Source organism: Microcaecilia unicolor, chromosome 12, assembly GCF_901765095.1.
Source record: "Microcaecilia unicolor chromosome 12, aMicUni1.1, whole genome shotgun sequence".
In the NCBI taxonomy this organism is placed as follows: Eukaryota; Metazoa; Chordata; class Amphibia; order Gymnophiona; family Siphonopidae; genus Microcaecilia; species Microcaecilia unicolor.
Window position 1 is genome coordinate 42,068,833 of NC_044042.1, and position 15,373 is coordinate 42,084,205.

General features: G+C 42.0%; 1 protein-coding gene across 2 annotated transcripts in view; it reads right to left on the reverse strand.

The window, feature by feature from the left end:
* Positions 1-627: 627 nt before the first annotated feature.
* The window catches only part of DRD2 (dopamine receptor D2), a 65,681-nt gene continuing 50,935 nt past the window's right edge, over positions 628-15,373 (reverse strand). For both annotated transcript variants that reach the window (XM_030221593.1, XM_030221591.1), the window contains one exon: positions 628-824. In XM_030221593.1, coding sequence (XP_030077453.1) covers positions 628-824 — 197 coding nt within the window. The remainder of the gene's footprint in view (positions 825-15,373) is intronic.

Here is a 15,373-nt window from a genome sequence, read left to right on the forward strand (position 1 = left end):
GGGCCCATGGAAGATATTTACTTGTACATTTTTTGGCTAGGGCTTTTGTTTATTTTACTTATAGTTTTGGCATTATAGATCACCTATGTAAGTGCTGAACTAAAATTAACATAACCTGCAACTGATCTCTCACCATGTGGGACTTAGTTGTTCTTTTTCGATGTAATCTGCTTCTACAGTATTAAGAAAAAATCAGAACACTTCAGATGGAAAAGTTGATTCATTTAGTCTTGGTCATAGCTCCAGTTTACCAGACCTTTTTTTTTTTGTACCAGTTGGAAAGCAGAAAAATGGCATTGCTTTCGGAGAAACTTTAACAAATGCCCCTTGCTGGTGACATTATCATCTTGGCTAGGCTATTTTAGCCACAGTACAGGACTGAGTGAAAAGATCTCATGCTTCTACTGCTGCTCCACCGGACATGAAAGAAAAGCATCACTTGACACTTCAAATGTGACAGCCATCTCTCCCAAGACAGGGCGTGCGCAGTCTCATATCTGTGCCTGACTTTCAGCCTCCTGTTGTATCCATTACTGCATGACCATTGCTGATGGAGTCCAGTGCAAATCCTCAAGACACTTCCTCCACATCGTAGGCTACTGAGACTTGACAAGTCTCCCTCTGCTCTTAGCAGTGAAGGATTTTGATGAAGGCTTTTCTGAATTCGATGTTGAACGTGGTATAAATAATGGGGTTGACAGCACTGTTGACGTAGCCCAGCCAAGTAAATGCACTGTACAAGGCTGGTGGGATGTTGCAGTCGTGACAGTGAATGTTCAAAATGTGGGTGATGAAGAAAGGGAGCCAGCATATGATAAACACACCTGGAAAACAAGAGCCAGATTAAATATGCAGCATCAGTAGCATTTGGGGTGAATTCTATAGAAAATCATTGCCAAAAAAAAAAATCGCACTTAGCTCCACTCTATAAACCTGGCCTAAAGCTAGGCATGGTTCATAGAATATGCATAGTGCAGTTCCTATGACTTTAATTTAGGCATGACCATTCATGCCAACTAAAACCTGGTGTAAATGTCTGCGCCTAACAGGCGCTGATCAGGCATATTTTATTACAGTGCACATAATTTTTAGGAACATCCATGACCCAACTATGCCCCTCCCATGGCCATGTTTCCTCTTGAGATCCGCACTTTAGAATTTACATGTACCACTTTAAAGAATACACTTAGAAAGTTGTGTGCGTAAATTCTAATTAGTGCCAATTAGTGCCAATAATTGCTTGTTAATGGCCAATTATCAGCACCCCTAGGCTTGTTAACCATTTAAGTTGCATGCACTTGTAACTTTAGGGGCCGTATATAGAATCTGGGGGTTTATGTCTGTCCAAAGCTACAACTAAAAAGGTGTGAGCTAAATCCAAGGAGGAAATTTTTAAAACCGTGTATGTTAATTGTTTAGTGGCAAATTCTAGGTTTATACTGTGGGGGACACTGCTAATCCAGGAATCTAACACACGCGTCCAGCTTTTTCTACATGGGCACGCAGCTGTGGAATGCACTGCCAACTCACCTGAAAACAATTAACGAAATAACCAACTTTCGCAAATCTCTGAAAACCTTCCTCTTCAACAAGGCCTACCTCGAGAATCCATAACTAACTATAACACACCACCATTTCACCCTTATTCTGAGTATCTTCCTTACATAACTGCCTGACTACATCTTCCTATCATCCTTGATATCTTTGTAACACCAACTGTATCTTTTTACCCTGGAATGGTGATGCCATAACAGGTCTTTGTAAGCCACATTGAGCCTGCAAATAGGTGGGAAAATGTGGGATACAAGTGCAATAAATAAATAAATAAATAAATTAAGGCCATAACTGATGGTATCCACAATCCAGTGGTGTAGCTATTGGGGCCACCCCCAAATGGATCCATTCCAGAACCTCTGGTTTGGCTGCTATGGGTCCCCAACCCCCACCAGCACTGCTTTCCTTACATTGCCAGCCCTGCTTCCCTGTCGTCACACGCGTATTCGGTTTTAGTGAAACCTAGCTTGCATGACACTTCACACCTGCTTAATTTCATTAAAATCGAGTATGCACAATATGAGGGGAAGCAGGGCAGGCAATGTAAGGAGAGCATCGCTGGAGAAATGCTTCAGCTGGTGGGGGTTGGGGAACCCCACCAGCCAAGGTATGTGGCGTGGTGGTGGTGGGGGGGGGGGGCAGTAGCAGGCCAAAATGTGCTCCCTGACTTTGAGCTATAGACCCCCCCCCCCCACCTTGAGGTCTGGGTACGAATCTGCCACAATCTAATTTTTTTTTAAATTAGCATTTCCATCTACATGTTACTGATATCTGTATAATGTGATCAGGGCGGAGACTGCCTTCAATTCTGTTCTTTTGGCTCATTCAACCTATAAGAAGAAGGAAAGTGACCTCCCAAAGCAACAGGAAGTCCTGAACAGCAAGGAATACAAAAGTGTCTGCCATATCCACTGGGTGAGGTTACCAGTGGGGTTAAAGTGTGATAATATGGGTAGGTTAATGTACACACAAAAGAAGCAAGTCCCCTGAAGTCTAAACAGCATTCGGGAAAAGTAGTGAAAATGACTCAAAAATAAATAGACAATGCTTCAAAAGGTCTATGAATTTATTGTATAAGAACCGAATGGACACAGCTGTGTTTCAGTTAATAAGGCCTGCCTCAGGAGTCTCCTGGATTGTTGGCAGTAAAATTCTCAATGATATTGGATTGTATCATCCACTTAAAGAAGTCTGCCGCTAATAGAAAAAATAAAACAAAGCGCGCTTATGCGTCAAAACGATATCTTCCTCACAGTCACTTCTCAACTCCGAACAGCAAATGCATGTAGTTTTCAAAGCCTCTCTATTTCCCCTCCCCCATCCTCTTGGCATTTAACAGAAGGTTTGCTATATAAATATTCAGAATATATATATATATATATATATATATATATATATTTTTTTTTTTTTTTTTTTAAGACAGCTATTTCTAGACTGTTACTACTGTTTTTTAAGACTATGAAGTTTGTTGTAGACACAGTTTCTCTATGTTTTTACTGTGTTTTGATGTAAATGTTTTTGAGATGTTTTTTTAAAGTTAGTGGATGTATAATTTCTGTATTTCTGTTTATAGTTTATTCTACCCCTGAAGTAGCCATTATTACTGGTGAAACATGGACATGCCGGGTACAAATGATTGGTAACCTGGGAGCATTTTTACTTCATTAAAGGCTGTCTTTTTATGTGATCTGCCTCCTTGTTTTACTTCTTCCACGTTGGATTTGGTGGACTCCCTGCCTTGTTGTTTTCTGTCTCTAGACCAAGGTATGATAACATCAGCAATATTCTACACCCAGAATATTTAGTGCCGGAGACAGTTGCCTGTATTGTCTACCCATAAATTTGGGCCTGCTCCCCTTCCTTCAAAATGCAAGACCTAATCAGCAACACTGCATGCCTCTCTTCACAGCTGCTGGACCAGAGAATTATTTTCCAGCTAACATGCACTGCACTGTAATTTAAATCATTATTATTTCACCCCACTGCCATTCGCCATGTGAATGGATATCTTAATTGTCACACACGTCGGTTTATTCAAGGAGCTCTTCTGACAGCTTTGATAAATGAAATGTCATGTTTTTGGAGGATTACTTGAAATACTGCTCATCCTTTCTAGCTCATGAGATAAAAGAACACAAACCTCAAAGGAAGTTTTATTCGGTTATTTCCTGTGATGTGTAGCCAGAACAAAAAACAAAAACAAAAAAACCCTGACAACACTGTATTCATCCCAAATAATTAAACCCAGCTGCAGCTCCTACAGCCAGCATTTAGTGGGGAAAGGCTCCTTATTGTGAATCTCAGCTAGGAAAGATTATAACTAGCCATAGCTTTTATAACGCAGGCAAAAGGGAGCTGAGCTTCAGCTGCAGTACAGGATGCTTATGTAACGCTGTTCCTTAGGATAGATAAACTAGTGTATCCAAAAACTGATGGTTAAGCCGGTTTGGAAGTAGAGAGGAAATGGAGAGAGGGTGAAGTACAGCGGTAAACAGCTTATAAGCCACTCATAGGGCTGAAATAATCTTGGATATTCAATGCCAGGGAATGCTCAGCATCTGGCATTGAATAGCTGGGTATCTGTGGTCACCCAGAAGTTAACCGGGCACTGGCCGATATTCAGATCACCCTTAGTGGATAAAGTTAAGACTGACTTTTTGCTGTCCTAACTGTATCCCCCTACTTAGCCAATTAGTGGACTGAATGTTGCCGCTAATAGGGAGATTCTATACATGGTGCCTAAAAGAAATTCCATTAAATATAGTCTTATAAATTACTCCTTTTGGGCTTGGAAATTGCAGTAACAAAGGCAACCTACCAGCTGAAGTTAGATTCATATGTAGAATCTACCTCTTAAAGGAGCTGATCCTAGCAGTAGTAATACGAGACTACCTCTAGAGGCTGAGGCTGCCATTTTTAAGCCACAGCCTTTAGAGGAAGAGCAAGTGGACATCACTTCTGCCCCATTTACTACTACTACTTATCATTTCCATAGCGCTACAAGACATACGCAGCGCTGTACACCATACACAAAAAAGACAGTCCCTGCTCAAAGAGCTTACAATTTAGATAAGACAGGTAAACAGACAGAACAATAAGGGTAAGGGAATAAAGAGGTGAGGATAAAAGGACAAGACAAGAGAGTAGTGGTTAGGAGTCAAAAGCTGTGGTAAAGAGGTGGGCTTTAAGTTTGGACTTGAAAACGGCCAAAGATGGGGCTAGACGTAGAGGCTCGGGTAGTCTATTCTAGGCGTGAGGTGCATTTAGCCACTGGATCACTGATGATACTAATGTAGGCTGGGGGGGGGGGCCCTACTGCAATAGGGGTGGGGCTTCTCTTGTGGCAGCATTGGGTCCGGGGGGGGGGGGGGGAGGGAAGGAAATTAGGATTGGGCACAATGGTCTGTGTGGGTCCCAGCTGAATACTGACCAGAACCTTCATAATCTCTGGTGGCCAACACATCCTGACATGGCCCCAGATATTAAATGCCAGTGCCCAAACCTGGCCTGCTGTTGAATATTTGGCCCTAATTCTGTCTCCAGTTGCCAGCATTTAAAAAACCCCACTGACCATTGCCAGCTGAATATTGACCGGTATGCGTTCTAGCACGTAACTACAAAGGGGGGGGGGGGGAGATGTTCATGTTGGGGGGAGCATGGGTGGACCATGGGCATGTTGCCATGTGACATCCACAGCTTATAGAATAATTTCAGTTGTGCATAAAGGATACCACGTTTAAATGTGCGCATTTATGCCTACTATTGTGGGTACACCTAAATGTTGGCACTAACTGGTAGCTTCTGCTAGTATTCTATAATGAATCTGGCATACAAACTTGCTGTTATAAAATACTAGCTTAGCGCTCAGATTTTTAGTGCCTAACTTATAGCATCCTTTATAAAGTAGCGCTCCAAGGACCCCTTTTTCAAAGGCTCGCTAGTGTTTTTAGCGTGTGCTAAAAATAAGCATGCACTAAATGCTAGAGATACCCATATATTCCTTTGGGTATCTCTAGCATTTAGCACATGCTAATCATTAGTGCGCCTTTGTAAAAGACCCTCTAAATGTCTAGACACATTCAAGGCAGCTGAAAGCCAAGAAAGAGCTATCACCACTGTTAGGGATGTGCAGTCATTTGAAACAACATGCGATATGCTTTTGACATTTCCTGCATCATTTTGAGCCTGAAATAACCACATAGGGTGCACATCTATAGAGGATGCTAAGTGCCAAAAATCGAGTGTCAAATCCATTATAGAATAGTAGGGTAAGTTTCTACATTTAGACACACCAACTTCAAAAACAGAGGTCAAAAAGACCCGGTTCTTAATTGCATCTTTATTCAATGCAGCAGAATCCTTCAAAAGGACTCAACACGAGCCATGTTTCAGCTTAGCAGGGATTTTAAAAGTTCTGGATAGTTATTGTTCTGGGATCTTGCTAAGTACTTGTGACCTGGACTGGCCACTGTTGGAAATGTCTGTCTCAGTATGACAATGCTTATATTCTTATGAAACACCACAAAAAATATTAAAATGCCTCTGTTTTGCTTCATGGAACAAACTCACCATGAGTACTATGTTCAGTTTTGGTCTCCGTATCTCAAAAAAGATATAGTGGAATTAGAAAAGGTTCAAAGAAGAGTGACCAAAATGATAGAGGGGATGGAACTGCTCCCATATGAGGAAAGGGTAAAGAGGTTAGGGCTCTTCACCTTGGAAAAGAGACAGCTGAGGGGGGATACAAAATCCTGAGTGGTGTGGAGAAGGTGGAGGTGAATCGATTTTTCACTCTTTCAAAACGTAGAGGACACTCAATGAATTTACATGGAAATGCTTTTAAAACAAATAGGAGGAAATATTTTTTTGACTCACAGAATAGTTAAGCTCTTGAACTTGTTTCCGGCGCATGTGGTAACGATGGTTAGAGTAGCTGGGTTTAAAAAAGGTTTGGACAAGTTCCTGGAGGAAAAGTTCATAGTCTGTTATTGAGATGGACTTGGGGGATGCCACTGCTTGCCCCAGGATAGGTAGCATGGAATGTGGCTACTAATTGGGTTTCTGCCAGGTACTTGTGACCTGGAAGCAGGATACTGGGCTAGATGTACCCTTAGTCTGACCCAGTATGGCTATTCTTCTGTTCTTCTGTTCTTATGCTCTTATTCTAATCTGTGTGTTTGGGGAATGATTTTGAGGAGATTGGACCGTTTTTGCCACAGACACCATTGAATTGTTGTGTACATGCCTCTGGGGTTGTCCTCAGCCCAAACCCTTTTGGAGAAGCATGTTAGACTAGCTAATTAAGTACAAAACATTTTTGGCTAAAACTCTCAAGTGGGCCACATCCCAAGGTCAGACTGTCTGCATTTGGCCCATGGGATGCACGTTGGACAACCCTGTGCTAGGATTTATGTGGGTGTTCTAGATGAATACATTTGGGGTACGAATGAAAATTTGGGGTGGGGGAGGAAAGGTTTGATGGAAGGATTGGGAGATTAGGGAGTGGGTTAATAAACGGGAGTACTGAATTGGGTGGGGGACTTATTTTTAATGAGTAGATGTCACTTAAATATGACGTCCACTGGTACATTGTTTACACACACTGCTATGGTTAGGGCACTAGGTCCATAAATGAACACATTTTAAATTAATAACATTAAGGAGAGATTCATCAAAGTGCAGTACAAAATCTCCCTTTACTGCACTTTGATTCCCTGTGGAATTCAGCAACTTGTGGGATCCCGGTACCACAGGTTGCTGAATCCCACTTTACAAGAATGACACTGCTGGCCTGGGAGCATCAGGCTGCAAACCATGACCAACATAGGCGCCCGGTATAAGAAGCTTGGACAGGCTAAGCCTCCCCTGCTGTGCTCTGAGAGGTTTAAATTGTTGATTTACCTCCATCCTCACAGCAGGAGCTGCAGTGAAAGCCCTCTAGCCTTGTGTAACCAATTGTAGAAATTGGTTTATGGTTTGTTTACCTTACTGCTGGGAGAGCAGGGGGAGGTGGGGGGGGGGGGGGTTGGCTGGGTTGCCAGGGAGATATTTAAGGAGGATGACTTCCTGACCTGCACTGAGAACAGATAGCAGCAGAATCGGACAACCAGACAACAAAGGTAGAAAAGATCATTTTATTTTCATTATAGTGTTTGGAATATGTCCACTTTGAGAATCAGGTGCTCAACATTAAAAGTTTATATTTATTTATTTACTTATTTATGGCATTTTATCCCACATTAAACATGAATTAGGGTGTTTTGTGGCTCTACATGAGAATTGTGATGATATGATCCCTTGTTTCATATTGTTGACGGTCTGCATTTTCTGTATGGGTGGTATATTGGTGTATTAGGTTCTGCCCAGTGTAATATTTATGGTACAGTAAGGTTCTGAGTGTGTTTTTGCACAAAGCTGTGCATAGTGTTTTGCAGTTGAGCGATTGTGCTTAGAATATGCTTTGAGCAACCACTTTATTCTTTGACATATGATACATATCTAATATCTAAATTTAATAAAAGGTATTAATTGTGACTTTTATTTTTATTTATTTATTTTTTTCTGTGTGTTATCAGACAATTATGGATTTAAGCTTCACCCCTGGCCCCACCCCTAACCCTACCCCCTTTAGCCTCCCCAAACATTTGGGCCACCGACCGCCTATGATGACCAATGCTCCCAGGCTGCATGGAGAGGGTCCCCCCAGTCCTGGCCCCCCAGGGGCTATCTGTGAAATGGCATTGGTGGTCCCGGGGAGGGGTGGGGGTCATCCAGGTCCAGAAGGTCCAAGAGTCTTTAGGCAGGAGCAAGGCCCAGTCGGTCCTGTTCAATTTGGCTCCCTCCTGCAAAATGGCATCTCTAGTGGTAGTCTTGTGAGTCACATTGTATCAGACTAAGTTGCATTAGGGAATTTGCATAGTAATGAGATGCAAATCATGCACTTGCATTTTTACATTTCATTACTAGCTAACTTGTGGCAACTTAAATATTTCCACGGTATGATAAGTCAAGCAGCATTAGGGTCCTTTAGGACACATTGAGGGCTAAATAACAAGCGTTAGGCCCTTGTCACCACTTGATGGATTCCCCCCTTAAATCACCTTCTGCTGGACCTCCTGCAATCTGACCAGTAGATCCAACTCTTGCATCTTAAATTGATCAGAAACGTAAGACAAGATCTGAAGAGCAGAAGAAGGGGCTGTCAACTTCCCAGGCAAAGAACTACCCTTCCAAGGATAGTGTCTAAAATAAGACATTCAGCATGAAGGCAAAACAGGACAAATTGTTTTTCATACTTTTGTCTACTGCTTTGCTTGGTACTGCAATACCTTCGGAACAGAATGAGGATAGAATTTGAAAGAGCAGATTCAGCTGAAGCCAATTAATTCCGCATTTTGTGCTGATTGAAAAAAATTCCGAGATTCATTGGGCAAACATGCTACATTAACCGTATTGTGTACAGTCGGCAAAAGAACTATCAGACAATAAGTACATAAGTACATAAGTAGTGCCATACTGGGAAAGACCAAAGGTCCATCTAGCCCAGCATCCTGTCACCGACAGTGGCCAATCCAGGTCAAGGGCACCTGGCACGCTCCCCAAACGTAAAAACATTCCAGACAAGTTGTACCTAAAAATGAGGAATTTTTCCAGTCCATTTAATAGCGGTCTATGGACTTGTCCTTTAGGAATCTATCTAACCCCTTTTTAAACTCCGTCAAGCTAACCGCCCGTACCACGTTCTCCGGCAATGAATTCCAGAGTCTAATTACACGTTGGGTGAAGAAAAATTTTCTCCGATTCGTTTTAAATTTACCACACTGTAGCTTCAACTCATGCCCTCTAGTCCTAGTATTTTTGGATAGCGTGAACAGTCGCTTCACATCCACCCGATCCATTCCACTCATTATTTTATACACTTCTATCATATCTCCCCTCAGCCGTCTCTTCTCCAAGCTGAAAAGCCCTAGCCTTCTCAGCCTCTCTTCATAGGAAAGTCGTCCCATCCCCACTATCATTTTCGTCGCCCTTCGCTGTACCTTTTCCAATTCTACTATATCTTTTTTGAGATACGGAGACCAGTACTGAACACAATACTCCAGGTGCGGTCGCACCATGGAGCGATACAACGGCATTATAACATCCGCACACCTGGACTCCATACCCTTCTTAATAACACCCAACATTCTATTCGCTTTCCTAGCCGCAGCAGCACACTGAGCAGAAGGTTTCAGCGTATCATCGACGACGACACCCAGATCCCTTTCTTGATCCGTAACTCCTAACGCGGAACCTTGCAAGACGTAGCTATAATTCGGGTTCCTCTTACCCACATGCATCACTTTGCACTTGTCAACATTGAACTTCATCTGCCACTTGCACGCCCATTCTCCCAGTCTCGCAAGGTCCTCCTGTAATCGTTCACATTCCTCCTGCGACTTGACGACCCTGAATAATTTTGTGTCATCGGCGAATTTAATTACCTCACTAGTTATTCCCATCTCTAGGTCATTTATAAATACATTAAAAAGCAACGGACCCAGCACAGACCCCTGCGGGACCCCACTAACTACCCTCCTCCACTGAGAATACTGGCCACGCAATCCTACTCTCTGCTTCCTATCTTTCAACCAGTTCTTAATCCATAATAATACCCTACCTCCGATTCCATGACTCTGCAATTTCTTCAGGAGTCTTTCGTGCGGCACTTTGTCAAACGCCTTCTGAAAATCCAGATATACAATATCAACCGGCTCCCCATTGTCCACATGTTTGCTTACCCCCTCAAAAAAATGCATTAGATTGGTGAGGCAAGACTTCCCTTCACTAAATCCGTGCTGACTTTGTCTCATCAGTCCATGTTTTTGTATATGCTCTGCAATTTTATTCTTAATAATAGCCTCCACCATCTTGCCCGGCACCGACGTCAGACTCACCGGTCTATAATTTCCCGGATCTCCTCTGGAACCCTTCTTAAAAATCGGAGTAACATTGGCTACCCTCCAGTCTTCCGGTATTACACTCGATTTTAGGGACAGATTGCATATTTCTAACAGTAGCTCCGCAAGTTCATTTTTTAGTTCTATTAATACTCTGGGATGAATACCATCAGGTCCCGGTGATTTACTACTCTTCAGCTTGCTGAACTGACCCATTACATCCTCCAAGGTTACAGAGAATTTGTTTAGTTTCTCCGATTCCCCCGCTTCAAATATTCTTTCCGGCACCGGTGTCCCCCCCAAATCCTCCTCGGTGAAGACCGAAGCAAAGAATTCGTTTAATTTCTCCGCTACGGCTTTGTCCTCCTTGATCGCCCCTTTAACACCATTTCGTCCAGCGGCCCAACCGACTCTTTGGCCGGTTTCCTGCTTTTAATGTATCTAAAAAAGTTTTTACTATGTATTTTTGCTTCCAACGCTAATTTCTTCTCAAAGTCCTTTTTTGCCCTCCTTATCTCCGCTTTGCATTTGGCTTGGCATTCCTTATGATCTATCCTGTTACTTTCAGTTGGTTCTCTTCTCCACTTTCTGAAGGATTGTTTTTTGGCTCTAATGATTTCCTTTATCTTACTGTTTAGCCACGCCGGCTGACGTTTAGTCTTTTTTCCCTTTTTTCTAATACGTGGAATATATTTGTCCTGAACCTCCAGGATGGCGTTTTTAAACAGCATCCACGCCTGATGCAAGTTTTTTACTCTGCGAGCTGCTCCTTTCAGTCTTTTTTTCACCATTTTTCTCATTTTGTCGTAATCACCTTTTCTATAGTTAAACGCTAGCGTACTTGATTTCCTAGTTTCACTTCCTTCAATGCCAATATCAAAACCGATCATATTATGATCACTGTTATCAAGCGGCCCTCGTATCGTTACCCCCTGCACTAGATCATGAGCACCACTAAGGACTAAGTCTAGTATTTTTCCTTCTCTTGTCGGCTCCTGAACTAGCTGTTCCATGAAGCTGTCCTTGATTTCATCAAGAAATCTTATGTCCCTTGCGTGTACAGATGTTACATTACCCCAGTCTATATGCGGGTAATTGAAATCCCCCATTATTATTGTGTTGCCCAGTTTGTTTGCGTCCCTGATTTCCTTTAACATTTCCGCATCCGTCTGTTCGTCCTGGCCAGGCGGACGGTAGTACACTCCTATCACTATCCTTTTCCCCTTTGCACATGGAATTTCAATCCACAGTGATTCCAAGGAGTGTTTTGCTTCCTGCAGAATTTTCAATCTATTTGATTCAAGGCTCTCGTTAATATACAATAGTCATTGTGAGACATGGAGATTGCCAAGGTATGTGCTTTTCTGTTGAATGTACTCGTTCTCTCAGTTTCTCTTCTGATTTTTATTTAATTCCATGGCACATATTCTAACTATTGCTCTCTTTTGCACTTTGCTCAAAGTAAACTACATAATTGACATGTGAAAATCATCAATATAATATAAAGCAGAACAGAAGCATTAACAAATACCCAAATGAAAAATTTCCTTCTGAGCAATTCAAGGATAAATGAACCCAAACCAAGCATTAAGAGCTTACAAATTCAAGGCGTTCAGCTGGTGGTGTTCAGTGATCGATAAAGCACTGGTGCCCCGATGCTCAGAGCTCCTGAAGTAAGCCAACAGCGCTGAAAAAATATCACCGGAACAGCACAGGAAATTAGCTTGCAAATGCTCAAAGGAAATGGTACGCAAATGATATGTGTGCTGTTAAAGCAAAAGCAAGTAGGACGGATGTGCTTGGTGCATGCGCAGAAGAGTTAGCGCAGTAAGTGCAGCTCCTGTGCACATGCGTCAGGCAAATCCTAACATGAAGCACATAGTGGCATCTGTTTTCTGTGCCTTTAAATATAAGCTTTTCAAATTTTTTTTTACTCTGAAAGCTTATATTTAAATGCAGGAAACAGGCGACAATGCGCGCTTTCACTTTCAGGTTTTTTCAGACACGCGCACATTTGTTTCTCGCTACTGCCACTTAAGGGTTTGCAAGGGCTTTCCTTCTGCTTCCAAATCAAAGAAAAGCTGGCAGATTTTAGAGAAAGAATCATGAAAACTCCTCTCTTCAAATCCCCCAATGCCTGCCCTGAACTGGCGTTATTTTTTACAGCAGTAAAGCGGCTTTGTTTTGTGCGCTGTTCTCTGAACATTGGGAGAGATGAGCTCATTAACATACTGTTGACTACATTAGAATGCTATTTACCGATCAGTGAATCCAGACTGCCCCAATTTGACTGCCCCTATCGGACCGACCGTTCACTTGTCTATTAAATTGTAAGCTCTTTGAGCAGGGACTGACTCCCTTTGTTAAATTGTACAGCGCTGCGTAACCCTAGTAGTGCTCTAGAAATGTTAAGTAGTAGTAGTAGTATTTACGCTAATCTTTGGTGCACTCTTTGTTTCCTGTGCTAGAGTGTCTGAGCATTCTGTGCTCACTAATGTGGGTGCCATTTTGGTGCTAATGGTGTCTTGCGCCCGCGTTTGCTTCTGAGCATCGGGGCATGACTGCTGTGTGCTGAATTTGACCTGGGTATTCAATTCCGGGCTTAATCTGGGAAACCAGTACTGAATATCAGGACTTGTCAGGCCGCTGGAAGTTATCCAGGTGCCGGCTGATATTCTGTGCTAGTTCCTGGATAACTATCCAGGAAAGTTAAGTCTGCTATTTGCTTTATCCCAGCATGACTATCAATAATCCCATAGAGAAATACACTTTCATGTTCTACTTTCTTCTTTCTTTAATTTTATTAAATGTGCTCATAAATTTTCATGAGGACTGTCACAGACCAATAGGTCTAAAAATGTCTCAAGGCAACTAATCATCGCATATTTTTATGAGATTTTTATGTGCCATAACGTGCTTATTTCTTATCGAAAATAAAGTTTTAACTTAGCTTTCTTTGCCGCAGTTATTTTTTTTTTTATCCTGGCACTGACACTAGACATCCGCAGAGAGAACATTTCCACCTAAGCGTATTTTATCAGCGGTGCCTATATTTAGGCGTGGTATACAGAAAACGCTTAGTTGAAATCCCAGCGCCTAACACTATGTGCCTCCATTTTCACCAAAGAAAATGTGGTGTAAATCCCCACGTTAGATTTACACACACTGGGCCATATTTTATAACTACGTGCTTACATTTGGGAACACCCATGGAACACCCATTTCCCCGCCCATAGCCATTCCCCTTTTTAACTGCGAACATTAGAATTTAGGCACAGTTCATTACAGAATACACTTAGCAAGTTTTGCGCATAAATTCTAATTATTGCCAATTAGTGTGCATTATTGCTTAAGTGCTGTTACTGATTAACTTGTTAAGCCAATTAGGTTTCGCACGTTATTGTAGAATACACCTGAATTTGGCACAGATCTCTAGGTGTGCTACATAGAATCCTGCAGGAAATCCTTACTAAGCTAGTATTCTATACAGGTGGCTTAACATGGAGCACCCTTTATAGAATACTAATTTAGTGAGGATCTTTCCAGCACCTAACTTTGAATGTCATTTACTGCATATGGCCCTCTGGGGGTAATTCTATAACAGTTTGGTATTTAGGTGCTGATTCTACAAAGGAGCATAAGCCTACTTTTCTTTGTAGAATACTAACATAATTTAGGCATAAACACTTACACCAGCCATAAAGCTCACGCCTAAATGCCAGAGATAAGTGTATAACTTGAGGATGAATTTTGCCTGTGCTCTGCTCAGACTCCATTCATGCATAGCTCTACGTGTAAAATATGCGCTATTTAAGATATGCACATATTTACAGAATAGTGCTTAGGTGGAATTATGGCATTCACATGCATATATGCCATTATTCTAATCATTTAGGTAAATAATTGGTACATAAATGTTAGGGTCCACTTTATAGAATTAGCCAGGTTAAAAATGGCCAAGAGGTCTAATAATATTAAAATGTCAGTATCAATCGTCTGTTGTCAAGTGCATCTTATCTAAGACTATCCATAGTGCTGTCTTTGCACTGTAGTTAGCCTGAAAGCAACACTCACTTGGATCAACATGTAGCATAAGCCTCAGCAATGTATCCGCCATATGGCTCATGAGGAACATTCTGGAGCCCATGCTCCTACTTGAATCCCATTTTGGTATGATGCAATGGGAAAGGGTCTCCCTGTCAGTCATGGGGAAGGTGCCTTCTTGCATTTTGGACAGAAGCATAAAAGGATATATAAGCCCACATCCAGGGTCTTCCTTCACAGGAAATGAAGAGGAAAGGAAGGGAGCCCAGTATAGCAGAGTGCCGCTATTTATATGTAGCTATTCAGGTTGCAGCTTGGAAGATAGCAAGCACTCTAGCTGGCTAGACTTGCCAAAATAAAAAAAGAGAGTATGGACAAGGAATGTCAATGGACCAAGACCAGAAGAAGGAGGCAATCACTTTCCTTCTGCTGGAGAGGGAGAAAAAAAGCTTTTGAGTGTGAGAGGGACCTGCCTTCAGGTGTATCCCTGATGAACATGAGATGATTCAGCTGAGTGGAAAGGACCTGCTAACCAGGTGCATCCCTTTCCTAGAAGTGGAGTGAGGTTTTTTTTTTTAATTTAATTTTTGCTGCTATTAGCAGGTATGGGGACTTGGAAATATAACCCAAGGACATGCTGAGATGGCTTGATCTGTCGAGTTTTGATGCCCAGAGAGTGTGTCACACCAAGGGCAATTCTATAAACTAGGCATTGATATTTACGCACCCATTACACGTGTAAATGTTTTGACTGCTTAACAAGCCAATCAGTGCCTATAATTGCCACTAATTAGCTTTAATTAGAAATTATGCATACAACTTTCTAGGCGTATTCT